The sequence below is a fragment of the Megalops cyprinoides genome, chromosome 19 (genome assembly GCF_013368585.1).
Source record: "Megalops cyprinoides isolate fMegCyp1 chromosome 19, fMegCyp1.pri, whole genome shotgun sequence".
Classification (NCBI taxonomy): Eukaryota; Metazoa; Chordata; class Actinopteri; order Elopiformes; family Megalopidae; genus Megalops; species Megalops cyprinoides.
The window spans coordinates 14176440-14200931 of record NC_050601.1 but is presented as its reverse complement, the minus strand read 5'-3'; the positions used below and the strand labels follow the sequence as shown (position 1 = coordinate 14200931).

Sequence of the window (24492 nt, the reverse complement as noted above, 5' to 3'; positions counted from 1 at the left end):
ATCTTTTTAGTCAAACTGTATGCAGTCATTTCTTCTCAAAGAAGCTTTTCATCATGTTGCTGACAACAATAATCTGATAAAGAGAAGTGAACATTGAATTTTTTCCATATCTACATTAGGATGTGGGCCTGTTTGTAGGATAAGTGCCAAAACCTAATGCATTCCAGTATATACACTAAAGGCACAGAGTAACTGTGAAAATTCTCTGCTGTGGAGCTTATATTAGACTGGGAGAGTGCCAATCTTTTTTGCAGTCAAACGGCTTCCATTTGATAAATATCTGCACAAATCAGAAATTTTCTCTGCAGCCACTTAGAGAATTAATTTGCGATGTGGTTAGAATATCAAAGGCCTCCTACTACGTCTCCTTTGCCTAGACATGTTGTATGCTGAGTACAATCCACTGGCAGACTTTGATTTATCATTACTCATAACCCTGAGCTAACAGCACTGAAAGAGCTCTTAGAAATATTGAAAAAGACTCACTGAGCCTGGAAATGTATGTTGGAGAGACAGACACCATTGACTGTCGGACACAGGGCGTAATCAATTTGATTCATATGGACAGAGGGAAGCAGGAATATTGAGAGATACAGTATTTCTTACAGATACAGTATGTCTCCTGCTCTCTACTCTGTCTACAGTAATGAGATTATGAGAAATAACAGTGCCCCAGGTTCATCAAACTCTAATGATGAAGGATCCATCACTTGTTTGAAATATAAACTAAAACTATTATTATTAAATATCATTATTGTAACTATTATTATATTAACAGTCCTGGTAAACAGTTCATTACTGATAGTCCTTCTTTAAGGGTATTAAATATGTAACAGGGCCCAAAAAATCAAAAATCAGTCCAATGTTCAGAAAACAGAGGAAAACGCAAGGTTGAGGGAGAGAAGTGCCAGCCACATCCCATCCAACTCTGACACACTTGTCATGGGACAGGATGTGGGACAGATCTCATTGTCTTAATATCTCAGCACCACAACAGGCCAGTTTTTTCTGAGAATGCCGATCTTCATTATAAGCCGATTGTCATTATAATCATGACTTTTTATCTTAGATAATAATGTTTCAATATTAGAGGAACATAATCGGAAATATACTGTAGTTAACATACAGAAGAGCTCTGTAGAGTGTATACTTAACTTCTGAAACAGCATCTTCATTTGGTAAACTCTTCTAAAGATGAAAGTAGTAGTCGCAGTCAAACAAGGAGTATTGTTGAAATGTATTAAGCACTAAGCACTACAAAAACTGTGGCCTTGATTGTGTCAGTGCCATCAAGCAGTAATATTAAAGTCCCTCCAAGTCCTTAATACTCGAACACATCCACTTAATTCCAGTGTCCTCAGGTTGCTTGAGGGTGCAGCAGGGCTGAACCTACAGCTCTCTGAGTGCAAACCTGGTGCCTCATCCTCCACGTCACTCTGATGCCTCTAGTTTCACTGGTGCGCTTAATGCAGTGTCTATAGTGCTACGTGTTTTCACACCGAACCACATTATCAGGCAAAGACAAGTTTCCACTTCACAGACTGTTTAACAGACAGCATGTCTGAACGTGGAGATCTATTATACGGACAACTAACTCTGGCATGCTGACAGGGAGCTGTGTTGCGTGTCCAGTGACCATGAATAGGGCATTAATATGGAAGCTGAGAAGGAGAGCAGTCTGCGGCAGGCTGCAGCCCGGCGTGTCTGTTCTCGCCGCGCTCGTTTACCTCGGCTGCTCCGGGTCCTCCGGCTAAATTAATCATGTCGTCCCAGACAGTGAGTCAGCCCCCCTGCGATGGTAGTTCCTCCTCAGGGTGACACACGCCACACGCCCGCTGGGAGTTCTGGGTCAGGCGTACAAACACACAGAGGTCATCTTTAAGGATAAAATATGTGGTTGTTCATGTGCAGATGTGTTTCCTTATAGTCATGAATCAAGGCACTTATTGTACTGTATGATTTTATTTTACATGTTGGACATTCAATTCATTATAAGAATTTGTTATGTTTGAAGAATGAAGATTTTCATATAAAATTCATTTTAGTAACAGTGTAAAATAGGAATCACAATACATAATGCACACTGTGGCACAATTACTTATTTATGATGTCAGGAAAATGGAATGAATGCAGGCCATATCCCCAGTGGTACGGGGTTAACAGATGTCTCTGAGCCAATCAGATCCAACTACCGTCATGGGCTTTGTTCTAATTAATGAGACCATCTCTGGAAAAGGGACTGCCTTAATCCTGTTTACATCCTGTGTCCTGACTGTGGGTAGGGGCATAGAAACAGTGCTACTCCTCCTCCTATCTGTATAATAAAGGCTTGAATATATATTGAAGGTCAGTTGTACAGTGTCACTGCCTTATCTGCCATGGCATGTGAAAACAGTGCTTATATTTGCACAAGCTTCTCCCTTTAACTGTATAGACTTACACACAAATGTGCACACAGGCTTGGAGGGGTACACAAACCCATGCCCAAATACACACACACACACACACACACACACACACACACACACACACACACACACACACACAGGCCCCTCTTCCCTCATCTTGTGTTTGAGTATGCATGCTCCCGACTGTCAGAGCATGGTCCACTTGTTAGCCCCAGAACCCCAGGGAAATACACATGCAGCACATTGACAATGTTGAGCAGCCCTCCCACCATCTCAGCGTGGCAGACCCCAGCTTCAACATTTTCTGTTTCCCGCAGTTGATAGGTGCTTGTGCTGCACGCGTAAGACAAAGGAATGGGAGGAGGACAACAGGGAACCAGAACAAGGCAATCGGGGGGAGGGGTGCGTGTTTCACCATCCAATTTTTTTTCTGTGCTTTTCCCCAATGACTGCCAATTCAAAGCAGCCCCAGTGAATGTGATTAACTAGGGGGCAGAGAGGGAAACAGCAAGAGAGAGAGAATGTGGGCAGGGGACAGAGTGGGGGCTGGAGAAGGATGAGGTAAGAAGTGGGGTATACTGGGTGGTGATTTTGGATGAGGGGTGATTAAACTGAACATGGGGGTTATCACATCTCCAGTGCGTATTTCTAGGAATCACAACACGTTAGAGTTCAGTCACAGTCTGCTATGCTGAGATGAGTGAGGGAGTGAGGGAGTGAGGGAGGGAGGGAGAGAGAGTGTGAGAGAGAGAGAGAGAGAGAGAGAGAGAGAGCAAAGGAAAGGAGAGGCGCAGGGAGGGGAGGGGCAGGGAGATTGAGAGTGTGGAGGACAGAGTAACCGCGGCAAGCTCGCACAGAAACAAGACAGGGAATTAAGCACAGAACACGGCGGAGAGGAGCCGCGGCCATCAGAGACCCACACAGAGCGGGGGAGAAACGGTAAGGGATGCTCGCTGCCTTTCCATTCGCACGTTTTGTTTTCTAATCCAGGTTGCTAGCAAAGACACGGCAGGAGGGAGGGACATATTCAGGGCTTCAGAGTCAGAGTCCTTTCTGGCGTACGCCGCGCACAGCTGTCTACCAGAGAGCTGCTGTGTCGCAGAACAGAGAGGAAGAGAAAGCGAGAGAGAATGAGAGCATATTAGCCAGGCAGGCGAACACTGTGCAGGTAACTGCAGTAATGGGGAAGAGCCCTGTTCCTGGCTCCCAGGTTGTTTTGGTAGTGTTCATACGCCAGGGTTTGTTGTGTCTACATGAGGTACAGACATCATGCACTCAGGAGTGCTGGAATTGGTTCCTCTGGATGTGAGCCCTGCTTCTCGCTCCGTCTCCCTGCATGGTCCCCACGGCGGCGGCTGTCAAGTGTGCGTGTGCGGCTGGGCTCTGGCCAAGGCTTGCACCTCCAGTCTGCAGCTGGTGCTGTGAAATGTTTCCTGATTGGCTGGGTGTATTTGCGGTCTGTGACACACAGGAGAATCAGAGGGGGGCCTAACGGGAGGGGGCCTGATGGGAGGTGGGTCCAATGGGAGAGGGTTTATGTTTTGATTTGGCCGTGGCCCCATATGACCCTTTGTGAGAAAAAGGGTAGGGTGGCACATTTGTTTGCCCTTGATTCCCTGTGCGAGCTCCTTGTTTTGTCTTCTGGTTGGCTTGGACCACACACAGACATCAACCACATTGACTTATGTTGTTAAAAAAAAATTATGTAGGTGGGGGGGAGCAGGCTGCTGTGGCGCCCAAACTGTCAAGCTCAGTGCAAACCAGTGCAAATTTGATGTACTTTGTTAGCTTGTAGATGCATTGAATTCAATAGGAGAATTGCTTTATGTTGATATATCCATTTGTTCAGTTCAGTACCTTTGAAAGCCACGCACATGATATGCAGAGCTTTTCCTGATTGACTAATTGCTCTGCCTGCATTAGGAGACTACTGGAGTGCAGTGAAGACCTTTATAGTGTGCTGTCTGTCAAATCAGTCCATATCTGATCATGTCTCTCAGAATCTCTGCATGTCCCTGACTCAGATCAGCAAGAACCTTGTCTGTGCCTGAAGACCTCCATCTTGTTCAGTGTGATCCTGTTTGTCAGTGGGATGTTTTCCTGACTGACAGTTTGCCGATTTTCTTTCATTTTCAACAAGACGTGGGGGGGTGTGAGCTGTGAGCAAGGTGTCATGAGGATGTCATGCGGAAATATTGATGAAACTCCTGGTGATGTGTCCATATGACCATGTGTGGCACAGCGCAGGAAGGCATAACATGACAGGTCAACCCTTGAGTCTTTGGAAATTAGAGAGAAACCATACAGTGTCAACTGGGGGTGTGGATTAGCAGTTTGAAGAAGTGGATCAGGTCTGAGTCATGGCCTCATCCAGTGAGAGGGTCTTAACTGGAGCCACTGGGTTCAGGGATTAGATTTGCTTTGGACATGTGGGCTCAGTCTAAAGCCAACGTTCGTGAGCACCAGGGATGCAGTTCCCCCGCCACATCTAAGCCTTTAGGAGCATTAACTGTTGGAAAAACCATTCATCCACGGGACACCAGTGAATCTGTCAATCCAGGGCCTGTCAGTTCGTACCTTACACGCGTCAGTCTGAAGCTCCAGTGTGCCACCACATTTTTCAGGGCAGACATTTCCTTATGATCTTTGTTTGTCTGCAGCGGGGGGGGGTAGCGGTCACATTTCAGTGACCTGCTTGGGGCAGGATGCATGTGAAATGGGGACTGGTCCTATCCTGCCGCTGTTTTTAAGTTATATTGAAGCATGTTGGCGTTTGGAGAGAAAGGATGACGATGACCCTGAAGAACAGTAAAACTGTAGTCAGTCAGCCAGCCAGTGGCAAAGGAGGTGTTATTCTCCAGTTGTAGGCAAACACGTGGATGGAAGACTGGGTCTGAATGCATTACTTCATAAAAAACGGTAGTGTATGTTCACATTCAATGAGATCTCATCTGCATGCCTTAACCTGCCAATCATGATGTTAATTGTTGCAGGGTTCTGAAGAGCTTATTGCATGGGCCTTTGACATCCAGGAGGAGCAGATATCAGGCTGAAACTTGCATAGTGGAGAATTGCATCTCCGTTATAAGTAGTATGATACAAACTGGTGGGACAAGGAATACATATAAGTGCGCGTATATATTTGTACCATGGCTTTGATAAATGGAAGTTGATTGGATGATGTTCATGTCATCTGTTGAAGAACTGCATGCTGAATTGCAAGGCCTACATGCATCAATTGTATATTAAGATCCATAACCACGCACAAAACATAAATGCTAGCTAGTAAGCATAATCCAAGATTAACTGCTCTCCAGAACTTCATCCTATCAACCAAAGACGGATAAGAAATTCTATTATGCACATTCTATTATGATATTTTTAATATTATATTATATTATATTATATCATATTGTATCAAATGCAGCAAGTAAAGATTTTTAATATGATTCAAGCTGACTTAAATTTATTTAGAGGTTGGGACAGGGATAGTTATCTGAACAGTCAATTATCTGATGATATCGAAACCAAATAAATAAAGATAGATGAGGCTGTATGAAAAAATGAAATTCAGGGAAAGTTTTTGAATGGACAATCATTTATATATATTGTGCATGGCATGATTATTGATTTGAATTGCTGCATGGTCTTGGAATGTCCAGCAAAAAAGTGCATAATTTTCAAACCACTTTTCTTAAAAAATGGTGGTCCAGGGTACCCTTTAACTGTTTGCTGGCATCATACATATTACAGCTATGTGTTGTGTTAAAGCACAATTATAAGTACCATATGCAGATGTCAGTTGCAGTGCTTTATATCCATATAGAACCAACTGCATAAAATGCTTTTTGTCATATTGTACACTTCACTGGTTTAATGAAATGAGAAGCTCCTAATATCAGTTCAGGTCACTAAGGGTTAACAATACACATCCTGAATATATGGTCTTGCTATGCTTTTTTTAATATTGTAGCAGGAAGAATCCTTCGGACAAGGAGACAAATTGCTTTCAGACTTAGCTGTCAAATAAAATGTGGTGATAGTGTTCCCAGGCTCCTCATGGGCTGGGCTGGGTACATTCATTTATTTCCTACAGACCTGCTGATCTCACCAACTTCTTCTGTGTGTGTGTGTGTGTGTGTGTGTATGTGTGTGTGTGTGTGTGTAACTGATTGCTGAATTCTAAGACTTCTTCACCCTGTAACTACTTGGAACCCCAGCAAAAAAGAGTAGGTTTCCTTCAGTAAGTGCCTGAGACACCAATGCAGGGAACAAAGCCTAATTTCTGCATTTGGACCTCACTGTCTACATAACGTGAATGCTAAAAGCTGTGATCTCGTAAACACAGCTGCCTAACACTGGCTACCATTGTTAATCACAACCAATAAACTAGAATAATGTGAAAGCATAAATTTCTTTTAAAAAATGAGGATGAAAAACAGAAGACTTTGCAAATGGCATGCCACTATCGAAATGGACGAATACGTGGTTAGTGGGATGGCCGGCCAGGGGCTTGTTGGACAAGCAGAGAAGTCCATCAAATAACATCTGCCTTTTTGTGGACTAAGTGACATGTAATGCACAGCTGCTTGCACATGAGTGCTGCCGTTGAGTTCAGATTTAATCCCCTGCATGGTTTTAATGGATGACCTTCCATTACATTTCACATCTGGCTCCTCTGCCATGTCCTGTCAGAGTGCCTGTCTTCCAATGACCTCGCTTTATGTACTGGAAGCTGTCCCAGTGAAATCACCCTTTCATGAGTGAGCGTGTCAGTACCCCATGAAGGAAGAGTGCATTATCTGCCATAGATATGCCAAGCTTATTGTAGACCATCGATTTAGAAGACTAATCATGCCTGATGTGTTCACCAAGCTTGCCTATATTTAACTGATAATTTAAATGGGATGTCCGTTATTGTAATTCCATGTTTGTACCTTCTCACACATCATTTCAGTATTTTATCAAAATGTCCTTGTAATTCATTCTAGACAGGGGCTGCCATGTGGTTGAAGAGGCTGCAGATGGTCCTAAAGCTTCTAACTGTTAAGGCCGTGAATCAAACTGTGAAAATCTGCTATCAAGTAGCATGCTGTGCTCTAAATGGAGAGTCATGCATTCAGCTTGGGTATACTTAACAACACCTTAGATGAAAGCATGCAAGAGAGCCTCTTCCTAAAATTCTCCTGTGCTGCAGAGTTCTGCCTGCAACTGTTCTTTCTGTTGGTGCTGATGATGATGATGTTGACGGTGGTGCTTTATTTGTAGGCTTTCACCCCAGGAGACTCCATGACATTTGACCCCCCAATGTCCCTGGAGCAGCGTGCTCATTACAATGCGTGCTGCAGCGAGGCGGTTTGTGCAATGTGGTGTGTGTTGAAAAAAGCAGCGCTCCCTTTTGACGCCTGTCCCCCGGGCCCGCTCAAAGACAGCCTGGTCTGCGCTCAGCCTTCAATGAAGGCAGTCTCCAGCCTCGCTCATGCGTTAATCCCTCGCATCGCCTTTATCCCCTTTATTTATGTTGTGTGTGTGCGCCGGTGTGGACGAGCCTGTCTGCTCTCTTTTCAGTGTTGGTCTGCTCAGTCGTCCTGCTCTCAATGGAGGTTAAAAATGAATTTTCGAGACATTCTCATTTCTCTTTGTTAAGCCCAGGCTCTGTACATTATAAATGAAACCATAAAAAATTTAGTACTATTCCTTCTTTTTCTCTCACCGGTCCACTGATTCTATATTTTTTACATAATGAAAAGAAAAAAAAATTAATATAGCAATATTAAATTAAATTAAATTATTTATATTTTGTGGGTATGTGCAAGGAAAGCTGTAGAAAACTTTCCTGTGACTGAATATGTATTATGCATCTAAAATCACAGATTGGATTAAAAGACATGCAAACACTCTCAAAACTAGCATCTCTGAAAGTCACATTTTCTGTGACAAAGATTTTGATGGTTTAAACCCCCATGGGAACCCTTCTTAAAATCCCAAATGCATAGGTCCATATGCACTTTGATGGGTGTTTTCTAAATTGCTATAGTTATTTCTGCACTGTAACATTGGAGGAATAAAGTTCAGTATATATTTTGTAGAATGCAATCATGCATTCAGTCTTTCGCCTTGCATAGCTAATGGCACATACAGTCTTGTTGGTTTAAAACGTTCTCACACAAGCACACAGCCGGATGTCAGCAGCCTTGGGTTACCACAGTCATTAGAGATGACTGATGTCTGATGCACACAGACAGAGAACATACCAATGAATCTTTCAATCAGGCAGAGAATTTGCAGGAAAGACTTTGCCGGAATTTGCAGGACAGTCTTTACTCACTTCTAACTGATACTTGAAAGAAGAGCGGCAATGAAATTCCAAGAGGATAGTTCATGCCATAGCTCACTGAAATATTAGGTTCAGCCTTTCAAGTCACAGTGCTAGGCAGTGTATACTGACATAGCACTGTAACTACACTCTGGTAGCTGTGCAAACCCGTGTGGGTTACTCAGACAATCAATGCATCAGTAATACAGTTGATAATTCTGAAGTGCGCAGGGCATCTTGATGCATGCTTGAGTGCAGCCCTTCTGGAGAGGGAATGACTCAGGTGATGGCATATAAACCATATAAACTTCTAAATTCATTTTTCTTCTAAACTGTGAGCTGCGAATCTGCAGTATATGGGGTAAAGCAGTCACATATACAGTGAATTTCTTATGTTCCTAAATGGATTATTTTCAACATTTCTGATCTACAGCTAGCATTTTGACAACATCTCTTCCTGTTCCTGGCCAGATGAAAACTACATTCTTGATTTTTGTGTCTCTCCTCTGTTCTCTCCTTTACCTACCTCTTCCTCTCCACCTTTTGGCATTCTGTGTCAGTTTTTGAGATAACAGATTTGTTTTTCTTTAGAAAATGCCCAATTTGTCCCTATTTTCCAGTCATTTTTAGCTTGTGATTGGTTTTATGACTTGCCTAAGATCATTACTATGTGTATTTCAAGTTCAAGCTAATTATTTCTATGTATTTCAAACACCCTATATGCTTGCAGTACATGCACTTGATAACATATACATACGGTGTAAGCCATTAACACAGCTGTGTTTGTACAGGGGTAACTCAGATGGAGCACCTTGGTAAATGGTATAAGTAGTGGCGCTGGTAGTGTTGTGTCATCCTCAGCAATATGGTCCAGACGTCAGGGCCCTCAGAGACAAGGGTAGGCAACCATCACCCTGGACAACTGGAGATAACCAAATTATTACATCAAATTAATGCAGGTATTTGTGCTGGTCCGATGTGTTGAACCTGCAGCACATGGTCACACGCCATTCATTTATCATAATAATGCATTCAACTGTGTAATTAAAGGTGCGGATGGAGCAAAAATCAGAAACACATCAGGCACTCCAGAAGCAGGGTTGTGTAGTGCTGCTGTAAGTGTTGGATTATGTCAGCTAGGCTACCTGATCAACAAGTTCACAGTCTGACAGTGAAAAATAGCTTTTCAGCATGAGCAGTGTATCCATATGAGCTCATGCAGAATATAACTCAATCGCACTGTGACCCACTTTACTGTCTGGGAGAAGGAAAATCTAGCTGTTCGACCGACGCTGCTGATGCTGAGGGTCTTGTGTTTGCTTGAACACACATGCCCATAGCCAGCCACGCTGTATGAGCAGCTTTCCAAATAACCCTGAGCTGTGGTGTGTGCTTGTGTTGCCTGTGTTTGGTGGTGGAGCTGCAGAGGGATTGGGGGTTATAGGGGTGGTTTCACACTGACAGAGTCAGCTCATTTTCTTAACTGCACGCATCCACTGAGATGAGACACTCAGCGGACCTCCACCTCCCTGATGCGCATCGTCCCTCATTACTGCATCTTACCGCAGCTTTTCTCTTTGCTCACAATGTGTGTGGCGCTCATTTATGATTGATGCGGAGGTCCAATGCGGGTGGGTCAGAGGACAGCGCTCTACATTAGCGAGTGTTCTGCCGGTTAGGAAGGATCGCTGCACCTGGGAACTTTGAGATTGCCCAGATTGCAGGGAACAGTCTGACTTGTAAGCGTTCATCAGGCCCATTAAAATGCTAATAAAAACATTAATACTCACACTAATGCCACTGCTACTAAGAAGTTGGCAGGGAAAGCAATACCTCTCAGAGGGGCCATTCTGCAGCTGTAGAGAGTTCTGCTCTGGCCCAGAGAGAGAGGGATGCAGGTCACAGTGATGAATTATACCTTCAGTGGGGTAGTGCATGAAATTACCACCCCCACACTCAACAAATGAAGCCGCACGGCAGGGAGGAACAGTAAAGCACTTCACGGTGCAATGGCACGGTGTAGCTTGCCAGCATCCCTACAGCCATGGGCACAACTAATGATGCTAGTATATCACCCTCGACACGCTCCAACATGCTGATTCTGATTACTGCACAGATACAAGCTGGGGGATTGGTGCTCCACTAGCAGCAGCGGCCGCTGCAGCATCGGTTAGTAGTGGTGTATGTGTGTGTATGTGTGTGTGTGTGTGTGTAAGTGAGAGAGTGTATGTGTGCACAGTTGTCCCCTGCAGTAAGTCAGCTTTATTTGAAAAGTTTGAGATGCAGTAACTTCTGTTGAGAGTGGAATGGGACACACAGTGTGTGTGTGGGAGAGAGAGACCAGGGGCTCGTGAGGCATTATCATTTCTCATATTCCTTTGCTCCCGGTTTCCGCTCCAGGTGTCTGCTCCCAGCTGATAGATGAAAGAAGCCATGCCGGTCCTCTCTGCGGGTGCGGGTAAGATCCCCGACATCATCTGTCACACCTGAGGGCATGCAGGTTGTGATTCAATGATGGCTCTGATTTACGAACCGTGGTGATTGTAGGGCTGTAGAGCACCAGACTTAGGAACCATTAGACCACCCAATGAACCCATCAAAGCTGAAAAACGAGACGAGAGTTTTTTTTTTTTTTTAATTTGAAATTTCAACCTATTATCAACATCTGAAAATGGCATGGAATCCTTGAACTGCATGACATCCGTGACATAACTGTAAGGCAGTATATGTAAGGAGTATTGATGCAGAATGCACAATGTGAGTCTCCCTTACTGAGAACTGAGAACCGAAATTGAGAGATGAGGATGTCATATTTCCCCGCACAGGACTGCATGAAACACTGGCCCTGCTGACCTCCCAGCTTCGTCCAGATGCCAACCACAAGGAGGACATGGTTTTCCTGAAGGATGTCTTCAGTGAGAAGAGCCTGGGCTACCTGATGAAGGTATGACAGTTGACAGCGTATTCTCTCCCCTCGGTGTTCCTCTGCATTCAGAGCTCATGACTCCAGCGGACTCTAACAAAGTAAAGTTCACCGTTATATCCATTAGCAAAATTCAGAGCAGTGGCTGATCAGCCCTCTGATGACTATCCACGCTGTGATTAGCACTCAGGATGTCAAGCTGTATTGCTGCTCCCATACTTACTGCACACTCTCTTCAATGGAAAAATATTAGTGACAGCAACCAGACTTTGCGAGTATCTTTGCAGAGTAAGGGTTCAGGCTGACTTTGTTTCTTACTGTCTTTGTCTTCCAGATTCATGAAAAGCTGAGACAATATGAACGGCAAAGCCCAACCCCCATCCTGCACAGTGCCTCCACTCTGGCAGAGGATGTAAGTACAGAATTAAATGCTGGTCCCCCATCATTTATAGAACCACAGAATGATATAATGTTGGGAGTTATTGGTCTCGTTTACTTTTAAATGAAATGTTTTCTCCTCCTGAATGGCTCAGTAGGTAAAGGTGCTTGGCTTGAGGGTAGAGTGAGTCCTATTGCCCTAGCTCTGTTCAGATGTGCCAGTCCTCCAACTTCTTCTGTCGTGCAGTATAATATTTGTACTTGCACACTGGTATCAGTAATATTAGGTATTGGTAGATCAGGTATTTGCTGAGTTTGATGGAGAAACACATCACTGCATATGCAAATTGCAAGACGTGTGTTGTGAAGTGAGCCTTAGAAAGGGGGATGCAGGTCTCAGTGTTGAATTATGCCTGCATCTAAGACAATGATTCCAAAATCAGGGTGAAATTGGGGAAAAGTATGTTTTTAAAATCCCTCCACAATTTTTGCATTGGAATGTAAAGCTGGGGGAATTTTGGGTAACAGGGAAAAGTTTAAACCACCGTGCTGTGAAACAGGCTTGGGGAGCCGCTCGGGGGGTACGATGATGACTCCGTTAGCTATGACACTGCCGCTGGGCCTCTGTGAGCTGTGGAGTCTTGACGTGGGAGAGTGCGCTGTCCCCGGGGCGGTGTCAGCGGAGGACCCGGAGTACCATGGCAGCAGGAGAAGGCTGCTTAGAGCAGCAATGCAGTTCTGTGGAACTGGAGGGGTAAACAAATGGGTTCTTACAAGGATGTTATAGGCAGTGTCACATGTGCTCCCCTGCTGTCCACAGAAAACATGTTAGTTATATACTTTAGGTCACAAGAGTATGTGCTTTTCTACAGATTCTGTCATATATCCACAATTATTTAGGAATCCGAATGGAGTTTTTAGTGCTTTGCTGAGTATGAGAGGGCTTTGGTTTGTGTGCGTCAGTAAGTGCTGATCTAAAGAAAGAATTTCTAATGGGATGTCTCATCCTGGCTAGTCACGTTCATGCTTGTAGAGGGGAAAAAAAGCTGACTGAGGTCAACTTTGGTATAGCGATTGTCCATTTGGCGGGTGCATGCGTGTGCCTTCACTTTTATTGAACTACAATCCATCTCAATGTAACCCTGCTTCTGGTGTCAGTCTGGCTCCTTTGTGATGCTCCAGCTAAGCATTATATGTGTGTGCTGACAATGCTATTTGCTGTCCATCCACACATGTCCTGAACCAAAGAATTACTGAATGCTTATACAATGATTCTTATTTATACTAAAATCAACTCCTAAAAACTGCATCTTTATAAGATTTTTGTGGTATACGCACTTAACAAGGGTTTTCATACAACAGACATAAGCACAGTCATAACAGAGGTTTATGCAAAGTCAGTGGAATTTAATGAGAACCAGCTGCACCCTATACAAAGAAATAGACTATGCAATGACTTGATATGCAATTACTGGGAGTTTACAGTTTTTATGCATTTATTTTTTTACACATTCTGCTGCTTTTCTGTTGTAGTTGGGTCATGTGGGTGGTGTAAATCGGAATCGATTTGTAAGTTTCTAATTAATGTCTTAACTTTGTACTTTTTTTGGTAAAACAAAAGACAATTTGCCCTTTGTGGAGAGTAAATAAAGGCTTCTGTCCTGTTCTATTATTCTGTTGTATTCTGTAAATGCACTGAAGGGAAGTCATGCTGGCCTGCAGTAGGCCCCCCTGTACTTCCCCAGTCCTTACAGCCTGAGTGGCACTGCTGTGCTTGGTAGGTGGCAGAGGAGCTGCAGAGCGGACCAATGAGCAGCGACGAGAAGGAACTCCTGCAGCTTCTGACATCACCTCACCTCAAGGTAGTGCCACGCTGACAAACAACCGTGCAATCATATATACATTTATACGTTATATTGTTTCAGCTACTCGTGAGAACATGTTCACAAGCTAGATGATGATGTGGCAAAGCTCTTAAAAAGACAGAACTTTTTGTTATTCCCCGCTAACATTCCTTGTTTTCCCTTTGAGCGCTGTTTTGGTCTCCTAACATTTCACTGAGTAGGTGTAATTAAGAACATCTCGAGTGCTTATGTAATGCATAATGTCTAGTCCCCTGCAGCAGAAGAGCAATGGCATTTTATGACATATCAAATGGTTGCTCTGCTAATGAATTGGTGTTGGAGTGTTTCCATTTCACGTGATGCTCTCCCTCTCTCACTGTCATTTGCTGCCATCTCTCGGCTCCTCAGGCTGTGTTCACGGTGCACGACACAGTCGCTCAGAAGAACTTTGACCCTGTCCTGCCGCCGCTGCCGGATGACCTGGAGGACGACCTGGAAGAGGAGTCGGTGAAGATTGTGCGGCTGGTGAAGAACAAGGAGCCGCTGGTGAGAGGCAGGTGATAGGCAGGTTATAGGCAGGTGATAGGTATGCTGGTGTGGTGGCTCTGGCTCCACCCCCTGTTGCCTCCTCAACAGGACAGTTAGACAGAGTCAGATATGTTTAGCGGCTGAACTATCCTCCACCTTTTTCAAAGGTAGGGCTCACTGCTTCAAGCAATTAGGCTTTAATAGGAACTGTGCCCTTGCCTGTGTAATGCCAATGATGCATTGCTTTACATTGTTATTTAGCAGACACTCTTATCCAGAGTGAATTACAGATTTTACAGTTTTACATGTTATCCATTTATATAGCTGGATATTTACTGAGGCAATTGTGGGTTAAGTATCTTGCCCAAGGGTATGACAGCAGTGTCCCAGTGGGAATCGAACAAGCAACCTTTTGGTCAGAAGTCCCATGACTTACCCCTATGCTGCACTGCTGCCCTGTGAATGACATGAATGAAACAGCAAAGAAGGGGAAAACACAGAACAAATATGGATGAAGAATAGATATTTTAAGTAAGAGTAGCGGGTAAGGAAATTTTAAGGCATTGTCTCTGGAGGTAAAAGCATTACACAGAGCAGCTGAGAATATAGATTATTAATTATTGACACTATAATTAGATTATCAGATCATTTTATTGACTGTAAAGTGTTGTTTACTTTACTTACATATCCAATTAAAATGCATATGCCGTGAACCAGCTGTGGTGCGGTTACCCATTGTCCCCACATCTCCACCAGGGGGCAACCATCCGGCGAGATGAGACCACAGGGGCTGTGATCGTGGCCCGCATCATGAGAGGAGGGGCTGCTGACAGGAGTGGTGAGTGTCCCCCGAAACGAAAGATCAAAACCAAATTGAAACAGAAATGGAATCTGACCCTTCTCTATTCTTCAACGAGTTCAGATCACTCCACTCCTAGAGAAACTACTCCTTAGGATTGATTCTACCTCACAAAAATGGACCGCTGTCCGCCTCAGCCTTTTTTAGTTGGGGTAAAGATTATGGTTGTGTGAAATGATCCTAGATGTGTAACTGGAGGCAGAAAGTACCCATTCACTGGGGGAAATACTGCTCTTCTCCTTCAGATGAAATGAGAGAGTCTGAAAGAGAACACAAAGTGAAATATGAGCACATATATAAAACAGAACAGCAAGATGTCTCCTGGCAGAGATGGAGGGGATGGAGCACCACCACATAGTCTGAATATGATATCAAGATGACAGGTCCAGTGGCAGCGTACAATAGATCAACAACATCAGGCACTCCTTTAGGTTTCTCCAATAGGGTTCTCAGTGTAGTGCCATATGATACACTCTCTACCTGGGTCCATGTTGTAATAATAAACCAGGCTGGTGTTATAACCCAGTGTGACCTGCCATCCTGAACTCTTCGGTCCAGTCTGACACATCCAGACTGATTCCTTTAATCACCGGGGCCAGAGGCCCTAACTCTCTGGAACTGAGATTAGTATAAGCAGCCCACAGGGTTGAGCTTTACATTCAGAAGGGTCACAGGGCTCAAGGGGTTAAGGTTACCTGACCCAGACGCCGTGGAGAATCTACAGGTGACATCACACCCAAGGATCCCCACTAAGTTGTCTGACAAGCTTAGGGGCAGCAGTGCGGTTAAGAGCTCAGGGACATGACAGTCAAAGTGACACTACCTCTGTCCCCCCCTCCAGGTCTTGTGCATGTGGGTGATGAGCTGAGGGAAGTCAATGGTATTTGCATTGTCCACAAGAGGCCTGAGGAGATCAGCCAGCTACTGGTATGGCAGTCAAATCCCTGTTTTCCTGCATCCATCTATCTAAGTTTTTATTTCAAGTACTGTTTGTTAGGTTCTCAATATACATTACATTGCATCATTTTCATTTAGCAGATGCTCTTACCCAGAGCGACATATATTACATTTTTTACATGTTATCCATTTATAGAGCTGAATACCTTGCCCAAGGGTACAGCAGCAACTTCTTGATTACGAGCCCTGCACCTTGCCACCATGCTACACTGTTGCCCCTGCCTTTGAATGTTTAGTGCCACCATGTAGTTCTGATAAATACAAACAGTGTAACTCTAAATTGGTTGGATAACCATGAAGTCATCATATGTTTCGTGAGTTCAGTTCATTTTCCACATGACACTGTACTGTGAAATGACTCGGTTTTTGATTTTCATAATAGTGTCATCCTGATTATCGTATGGAGCCCTTGAATTATGGAGTATCATCATTTCATTTCCTAACATGAATACAAACTCCACACGCTTCTTCTTCAATACCTTGAAGGGTATTATTCTACAGGGTCTGAATGTTATAAAAGAAAACCTTATATAAGAGGCCAATTTCATCTCTTTCTGTTGCAGGCCCAGTCTCAGGGTTCTATAACTCTCAAAATTATCCCTGCAATCAAAGAGGAGGACAGACTCAAGGAAAGCAGGGTAAGGGACACAATGGATCGTGCAATATCTGAAAGTGAGTGTTCTGGCTGACTTTGCTATGCTCTGACAGTACTTGTTGGACGTGTTCACTCCAGGTGTACATGAGGGCCCTGTTCGACTATGTTCCCTCTGAAGACAAGGCCACGCCCTGCCAGGAGGCAGGGCTCCCTTTCAAACGCGGGGACATTCTGCAGGTGGTGAGCCAAGACGACCCCACCTGGTGGCAGGCCAAGAGGGTAGCGGACAGTAACCTCCGAGCCGGGCTCATCCCCTCCAAACAGTTCCAGGAAAGGTAGGACTCCCTCTGAAGTTCCTGCTGTTTATTCATCATGTGGCACAAAAATATGGGAAATTCATTGTTCACATTAGTGCAAGCGGCTAATGGCACTCATTATTCATGTGCACAAAGGTGTGACATGTTTACAAATCAATGCACAATCTGTAAACATACGAAATAATGAGGCCAATGGAAGGTTTGCCATTGTTTCAGCTTCATAACCAACTAGTTGAAAAAAATCTCTTCAGGAACCATGTCATAGTATACAGAACTTCAGACTCTCTTCTCTCAACCTCTACCCTTAAACTGAATGGAGATGTAGAGGCCCATGCCTCTAAGGGAACATATGATCCCTGCTGGAAATAATACATAGCAGATGCTGCAGTTTTGGTTGTGCTGATCAGGCCTGGCAGAGGGAAGAGCAGGAACAATATTTAATGCCGTAGTCCATTCATGTGCTGGTTCCTGTAATTTCAAAGATAAGCATGAACATAAAGGTCATTCAGTTACTTCTGCGTATCCCTATACCATTTCTGATCTCTTTTCTTCCTCTTCACATACTGTACCTACTTTCTCAGACGACTGGCCTACAGGATGAAAATGGGAACCCTTCAAAGCCCCAAGTCCCCCAAAAGACCGTTTTGTAAGTTTTTCTTTCTATTTGCAGATATTCTACCTCATTCATATTATTTAGATTTCATGAACATGACTTTGTAAAAGTTTTTTTCATTTTAGTTGATTTGTAAAATGCACCAGCAGTATTATTAACAGCATAGTATTACAATTGAGTAATCATATGTAGTATGTTAGGGTCAACCTTACTGAGTTATTAACTTGATTAGTATAAGCAAATATTATTGCTGGTCTTATAATCTATATTTTTGGAATGTCACTACTAGCAGTTTCGCCTCAAACACATTAGCACCAATGGAGTAAGAGGTATAAAAAGAAATACAATAATATACAGGATATCATTTGTGTCTAATCCCTCTGGCCAGTGAGCCTGGAGTCAAATGATGAAGTTTACAAAGGTAACTGAGCCCGGGTGCTCAAATGCACCGCAAAGCTGCCGGAGGCTTGTGGGTATTTTATCGGGTGCCCCGTATGAAAGGCAAGAAATGGCTATGCGAGTGATTAATGTTGCGGTGGTGCATTATAGCATTTAATCTAATGCTGATCTGATTACGCTGAGCCAGACAGAGACAACATGGGTTTAAACATGTTAGCTGTCTCGGCGATGCCATGGAGTGCTATGGCTGTGGATTAATTCCCCCCTCTGCCTCACCCTTCTGCATAACACTGGCTTTCCTCTGTGGGTTGCACCTTTATGAGCAGGGGAATTTAACCTTTTGCGTTCCTCGTTGTTGTCCCTTTTTTCAATCATAATCACTCTGTGGGAGAATGTGATGGCCCTTTAAACGCATCTCATAAGGTAACTGAGCTAAGGATTTCTGAATGGGAGCACTCCTGTATGCACTTGGAATTGTGCAACTCACGCATCTGCACTGTAATAAGTTCACTTTGTGAATGAGAGGACCTCCGATTGGACTCTGGTGAAGGGTGTTGGCATTATTTTTTCCCATCATGCCCACCTCCCCATTCAATAAGAATCCAATTTTGCCATGGGGCTGTTTGTTTAAAGCTGTGTGCTTTTTCTCTCCTCACTGCTAACATCAGATGATCAGGGCTGTGACAAAGGTGGGTATATCACCATGACCAATGCATGATCCTCATGTATATACTCATTGTCTTGTTGAAGAAACAAAGATGATCCAGCAATTTGTTCAGCTCTGGTGGCATTGCTATTATCGAGTGTAAAGCAGCACCATATGTCAAACGTCTAAGCACATTTAGCCCCATATGCCCAAAGCCAATCCAAGGTGATTTGTTTGTAGTTAAATACAGCAGCCTATTTTAGTGTCACCATGTGACCACAGCTATATACCAACAATAGGAATGATAATTCATATACCCCATTTGAAGAAATGACCCCAAATTAGAGTAAGATCTTCTACAATCAAAGTGTTTTCCACTGTAATTTGAGCTTGAAAGGGTTAATGCAGAGTGGTCAGGATTTGAGAGAGACCACTGAGCTCTTTCCTCCCAAGGGCAGATCAGTCCCCAGTGAGTCTGCCACAGCCTCCGAGCTATAATCTTGCCAGCTGTCACACTACAACACTGCAATGGAGAACCACAGTACTCTACTTTTTTGTGCATCCCTTGGGGAGGGAGTCACATCAGTGTTCCGGAATATAGGGCTCACTCACTGCTCTAAATGAGAGCCGCCAGGAGATAACATTTACTCCCTCCAAGTCATTTTCAGCCTCTGCCCCTTGATCTCTCTCTTCTTCTTCGTCACTCCATCCCCTATCACTTCCTCCTGCATTTTACCATCTCTTCTTTTTGAATTTAAACAATAAATATACCCAAAAATGATAGAACCACTACTAATGTTACTGTTGTGACTATTGGTCTTATTACACACACATTATTTTATTTATCTTGGGGTATTCTGTGGGCTGTTTGGTCAACAGCTATTTGGACTAATATCAAATGGATGCATGAAAGGAGTCAGAAAGTTCTGTTTCCGTCTGTAAATCTGTCATATCTTGCATATGTTCTGGACTGGCTGATGTCCCAGAAAGGTGGGACCAACTATCGCTGCCCTCAATGCACTGAAGTCCCCTGCAAAATGTTGCCATTACAGAAAACTGGCACAGAATATCATGACCTTTCTCACTGCGGAGTGAGATGACATGAAACAGTGGATAACAGTGCATAATTCTGTCTGACTGGGCATCCAGAGGCTGCCTCTTTATGATGATGCTAAAGGTGGTTTTCCTGATGTAAACAGTGCCTAGCGTATCTCTTTCTCTCTAAAGGAAGGGTAAGGCCTCTTTACCACGGCTCCTACAAAGGCCGTGTGCTGCAGCCCTCCTGAATTTGTTCTCCTGCTGCCTGTCCCTGCCTGCCTACCCACCCGCCTGCTTGCCTGCCTGACTCTGCCCCAGTCCCTTGGTTCTGCACCAGTGTCCACCAGATCTCTCACCCTCTGTTTACCCCCTCTTTCCCCTGCTTGCTTTCCCACAGAGGACTGTGACTGTGAGGGCTATTTCAATGGACAGTACATAGGTGAGACCCTGCATGCCTCTTAGCTTTCTTGCTAGTTGCAGCCGGGCTGTGTATGGCGCAAGAGCCACCGTGGGTTAAAAAGACGGCTGAGAGCAGCTTTGGCTGGGGGGGTGCAGCAGGGTGGAGCAACTGTCAATGGGAGGGGCATGTCATAGGTTGTAAATATCATTAGGTTCTAGCTGTCTGAAAATGAAAAAAAGCCAAGATCTGCACTCACAGTCTTTGAAACAGAAAAACTGAGGAATACCGAACATATTTTCTGGATCATTTAATGCTCTCACGTATTTTAACTGCCAAAAATAAAGAGGGAAGTGCTTCTTCAAATACATTTCGTTACATAATTTGAGAATCTCTGAAAGATGCAGAAATGAAAAAGGAGTGTTAAACCCTCAGTGCAGAATTGCCCTTTGGGAATGACTTGCTCATTGCTCCATGTCGTTCAGTCTCATTCAGTATTCTTCAGTTTAGCGCGCAGTTCGACGGTGACCATACAAATTGCCATTTTTTATCCGGGTTAGAGCTGAAAAGCATATTTATGAAATAGGCCTGCAGTGTCTGTCTCACCCTTCTTTGCCTGTCGATCACGCCTCCTTCAATTATGTGACTATGAGGTCCCTGTTCTGACATATCACTCCCGGGAATTACTGAAATCATGTGAACATGGAATGATCAAAACACAGCTGGTATTCAAATGGCCCAGCAACCTGTAAAATGTATATGATGCATGACCTGGAGCAACATCCTTTCAATCCTTTTTTTCTACCTGAAAAAAATCACACGTTTACACACTGATGCACATTTGGCCCCTGAGTGAGTTACCACTGTCATACAAAATAAGTTCCATGACCAAATAAGTGTCTGGCATCATCATTTATGTGAAAAATTAAAAGTAATGTTTCATTAATTAACATTGTTGAATTCAATACAACCAAGAAGCAGTGTTAGTTATTTGAAAAGTGAACAAAGTAGTTCAAAGAGAATGATCAGGCACAAAGATACAAAAATGTGCTTAGTAGATAGCTAGTCAGGCACGACATAACATCAAAATTAACTGGATAAATAGCAAAATCTGAACATTCACAGTAATTTCAACTATACATGGCTAGCTAGATAGCTATACTGTAAATATTTGTGTGGCCATCTCCCTATCAAAATAACAAGTCATATACATCCTGTTATGATGGCTATTTTTTAGTTGTAGAACAGATAATACATCTAAATAGTAACTGAAATTTATTGTATTATGAAGACATGTTGACCTTTTTTGGTTGTGGAAATTGCCCTCCTTGACAGCACAACCACCAACTCTGTCAATATTTTGCCTTAATGTATTCAGTTTGGATATTATGTAATGTCATCTACGTAGTCATATTGGTTTGGTATTACACGTTGCTCTGCGTGAAAAATTTGATGACACAGCATAGGAAGTAGGCAGCCTGAGGATTATCATGAAAGAGGCCCTATAATCCAAAACAGTCTTTATGCATATTACATTCACATAATGGTCAACATACTACTGTGTGTTGAGTCCAGCCTCCATATGTGAGGTAAGGAATCGTGACATCGGTAAAGCTCCAACCCAACCCAACTCAACGCAGCCCAGCCCAGCAGTGTTAGGATCATCCACATGCACTCTGCTAGCGCCTGCAGGAGCATGTGCCTCTGCTTCTGTGGCCAGGAGCCCTGCTTCAGACGCACTGCACACTCAACCAAGCATGTCTGTCCTTTGCTCCCTCACTTTAAAGGCATAAGGCTGGTTGTGTGATGGTCTAATACTGGTTATAGTTTCTCCAAAGTGTAAACCAGTCGCGCCTTCCTGTGGCCAAGCTTTTTCATGGGAGTTTTACACAGGTACTGTAACTGTTTTACCCTGGTAGAAATGATGCCATTTATGAGTGTATATGCTATCTGTCGCTATACTGTATACAGATATAAGTAAAGCTATTTGTGAATTTACATGCTATCTGTCCCTATATTATATACTGGGAGAATTAATGATATTTATGACTGTATATGCTATCTATCCCTATATTGTAATTATGGAAAGTCAGCCTTAGCTCAGATTGTAGCATGTTCAGTAATCATGATACCAATCAATTCATTGGTAACTGCAGCTCCTTTGAAAAAATGCAAAAACAAAACAAGACACGGATATTGAACCCCACCTTTGGAAAGGAGAACATAGCATTTGCTTGAAAGGATCAAGGCGATTTTACATTCAGTGGTTGTGGCAGTGGTTTCATTTACTTAACCACATTAACTGTGAAATAATTCTGTTTTATTCCCTTGTCTTCTGTACAATACTTATAAAATACTTATTAGCTGCCAGGTTTGAAATGGGCTTCTATGGCTTGTGGAATATTAGCTTGCTTGATCTTTGTGATACATCTCTGTTATTTTACTGCAGGCACAGCCAATATAGCCCCTGCACAAGCAATTCATTTCTCTCAGAGATCATCAAAGTTATGCTCCACAACCCATTATTATTTCGCACTGGATGTAAAACTGCTGAGGTGGTGCAGACTTTATCCTTATACCCTTGTAGGGGTTTGTTTTGATGTAAAAATGAGTTTGTAGAAAACCTGTGTCTAACTTGTCAGGTGAAAATTGACATCAGAGAAACTATTTTCGTGTAGTTCCATTTTTGGCAAAGGTCTACAAAGGTGGATTGATCTCTCTTAGATGCCAATCCCATTTTGCCTGTCTGTCTGTCTGTCTGTCTGTCTGCTAGCTGGCCTGAGAAGAAGTTTCCGTCTGAGCCGAAAGGACCGGCAAGGAGAGCCCCGCTCCCAGGAGCCCAGCGAACCAGAGTTTCTGACCTATGAGGAAGTGGTGCGGTACCAGCAGAGGCCCAACGAAAGGCCCCGCCTGGTGGTGCTGATTGGTAAGACACCAGGCACCCTGGCACAGATGTGTAAGGGTACACATGCTCACTGTACACTTATCAGCATATATTATACAAAAAAGTGGATGTAACTATTCTAGTTCTATTTGAGTTTGAATCTAAAATGTATGAAGGTTGCATATAGCTATACTTTGCTGCATCGGTTTACATTATTACATTGTATTGATTACATCGTGCATAAATCATAAATGATCGGAACAAATGTAGAAGCAGGTAAATATTGATTTGAGATACAGTAACACATAGAGAAGTACTAGCCTTAATGTGATTATACACATCCCAGCATATAAAAGTGATTTGGGCATCTCACACACACATAAGAGCACACACACACATACACACACATACATGCACACACACTCATTTATACATATGTAAGTGGAAAGTGACTGCAGGGGTGTTGGTGCCTGGTGTAAAGCACACCGCAGGAATGCGCGATTCAGGCGTTTGACGCAGACTGTCTGCTCCACTGAAGGCTCCCTGGGTGCCCGGATAAATGAGCTGAAACAGAAGGTGATCGCGGAGAGCCCCCACCGCTACGGCGTGGCCGTACCACGTGAGTCCCGCCCTGGCACCGCATCAGAGGCGTGCCGTCCCTCTGCTTCCGGCAGACCTTGCAGCGCCGCGAGGGGGCGGGGAAAACGAGGCTTTGATTCACAGCTTTGATTCACACCAAGGCCACACTCCGCAAACTCACAGCGCCCCCTGCAGCGTGATAAATTAGTAGGGGGGAATGGCATTTTGAATCTTAACTTTATTGACACGATCCCTCAAAGACAGAACAGGACTCATCTAATTTGCTTAACCCTTGCAATATGATTTTCTTTGTCATGTCACACAAGCTCCTGCCATACAGGGATTTCTTTTTCTTCTATATGTGTCTGAAATTATCCACGATATGCTTATGAACACCCAAGTAATTTAAGTGGGGAGCTTATATATACTAGGAATAATGTATGTTGTTAATTTATATTTTTAATGACTAATTTTAATGACCTTTAACATGTGGCTTCTTTAGCTGAGTGGTATTTCTCTGTAAATGGGCACCTATGATATGAGCTGAATGTCAGTAACACTGATAGAGGCCTTTTTCATGTTTCATGGCTTTTGTCATTTTGTTTTTGTTTGCAGATACCACCAGACCCAAGAAAAGCCATGAGAAGGAAGGAGTGGAGTACCACTTTGTCTCCAAACAGGCATTCGACGCAGACGCCCAGAACAACAAGTGAGATCTGGTCCCATGCTGTTCGCTTTATTTTGTAGCATTTGAACAAAGCATATGATTGATTCAATCCCATTAAATATCAGACATTTCCTCCTACTGACA

General features: G+C 43.5%; 1 protein-coding gene across 2 annotated transcripts in view; it reads left to right on the top strand.

The window, feature by feature from the left end:
- Nucleotides 1-3222: 3222 nt before the first annotated feature.
- The window catches only part of LOC118794885 (MAGUK p55 subfamily member 3-like), a 24657-nt gene continuing 3387 nt past the window's right edge, over nucleotides 3223-24492 (top strand). The window contains exons 1-17 of one of the 2 annotated variants that reach the window (XM_036553175.1): nucleotides 3223-3347; nucleotides 11125-11182; nucleotides 11550-11668; nucleotides 11982-12059; nucleotides 13807-13887; nucleotides 14278-14415; nucleotides 15154-15235; nucleotides 16098-16183; nucleotides 16777-16851; nucleotides 16947-17143; nucleotides 17707-17771; nucleotides 18806-18826; nucleotides 20219-20260; nucleotides 22046-22111; nucleotides 22992-23144; nucleotides 23641-23721; nucleotides 24297-24390. In XM_036553175.1, the coding sequence (XP_036409068.1) occupies nucleotides 11146-11182; nucleotides 11550-11668; nucleotides 11982-12059; nucleotides 13807-13887; nucleotides 14278-14415; nucleotides 15154-15235; nucleotides 16098-16183; nucleotides 16777-16851; nucleotides 16947-17143; nucleotides 17707-17771; nucleotides 18806-18826; nucleotides 20219-20260; nucleotides 22046-22111; nucleotides 22992-23144; nucleotides 23641-23721; nucleotides 24297-24390 (1415 nt within the window). In that variant the 5' untranslated portion in view covers nucleotides 3223-3347; nucleotides 11125-11145. The remainder of the gene's footprint in view (nucleotides 3348-11124; nucleotides 11183-11549; nucleotides 11669-11981; nucleotides 12060-13806; nucleotides 13888-14277; nucleotides 14416-15153; nucleotides 15236-16097; nucleotides 16184-16776; nucleotides 16852-16946; nucleotides 17144-17706; nucleotides 17772-18805; nucleotides 18827-20218; nucleotides 20261-22045; nucleotides 22112-22991; nucleotides 23145-23640; nucleotides 23722-24296; nucleotides 24391-24492) is intronic. The other variant, XM_036553176.1, reaches the window with a different exon arrangement.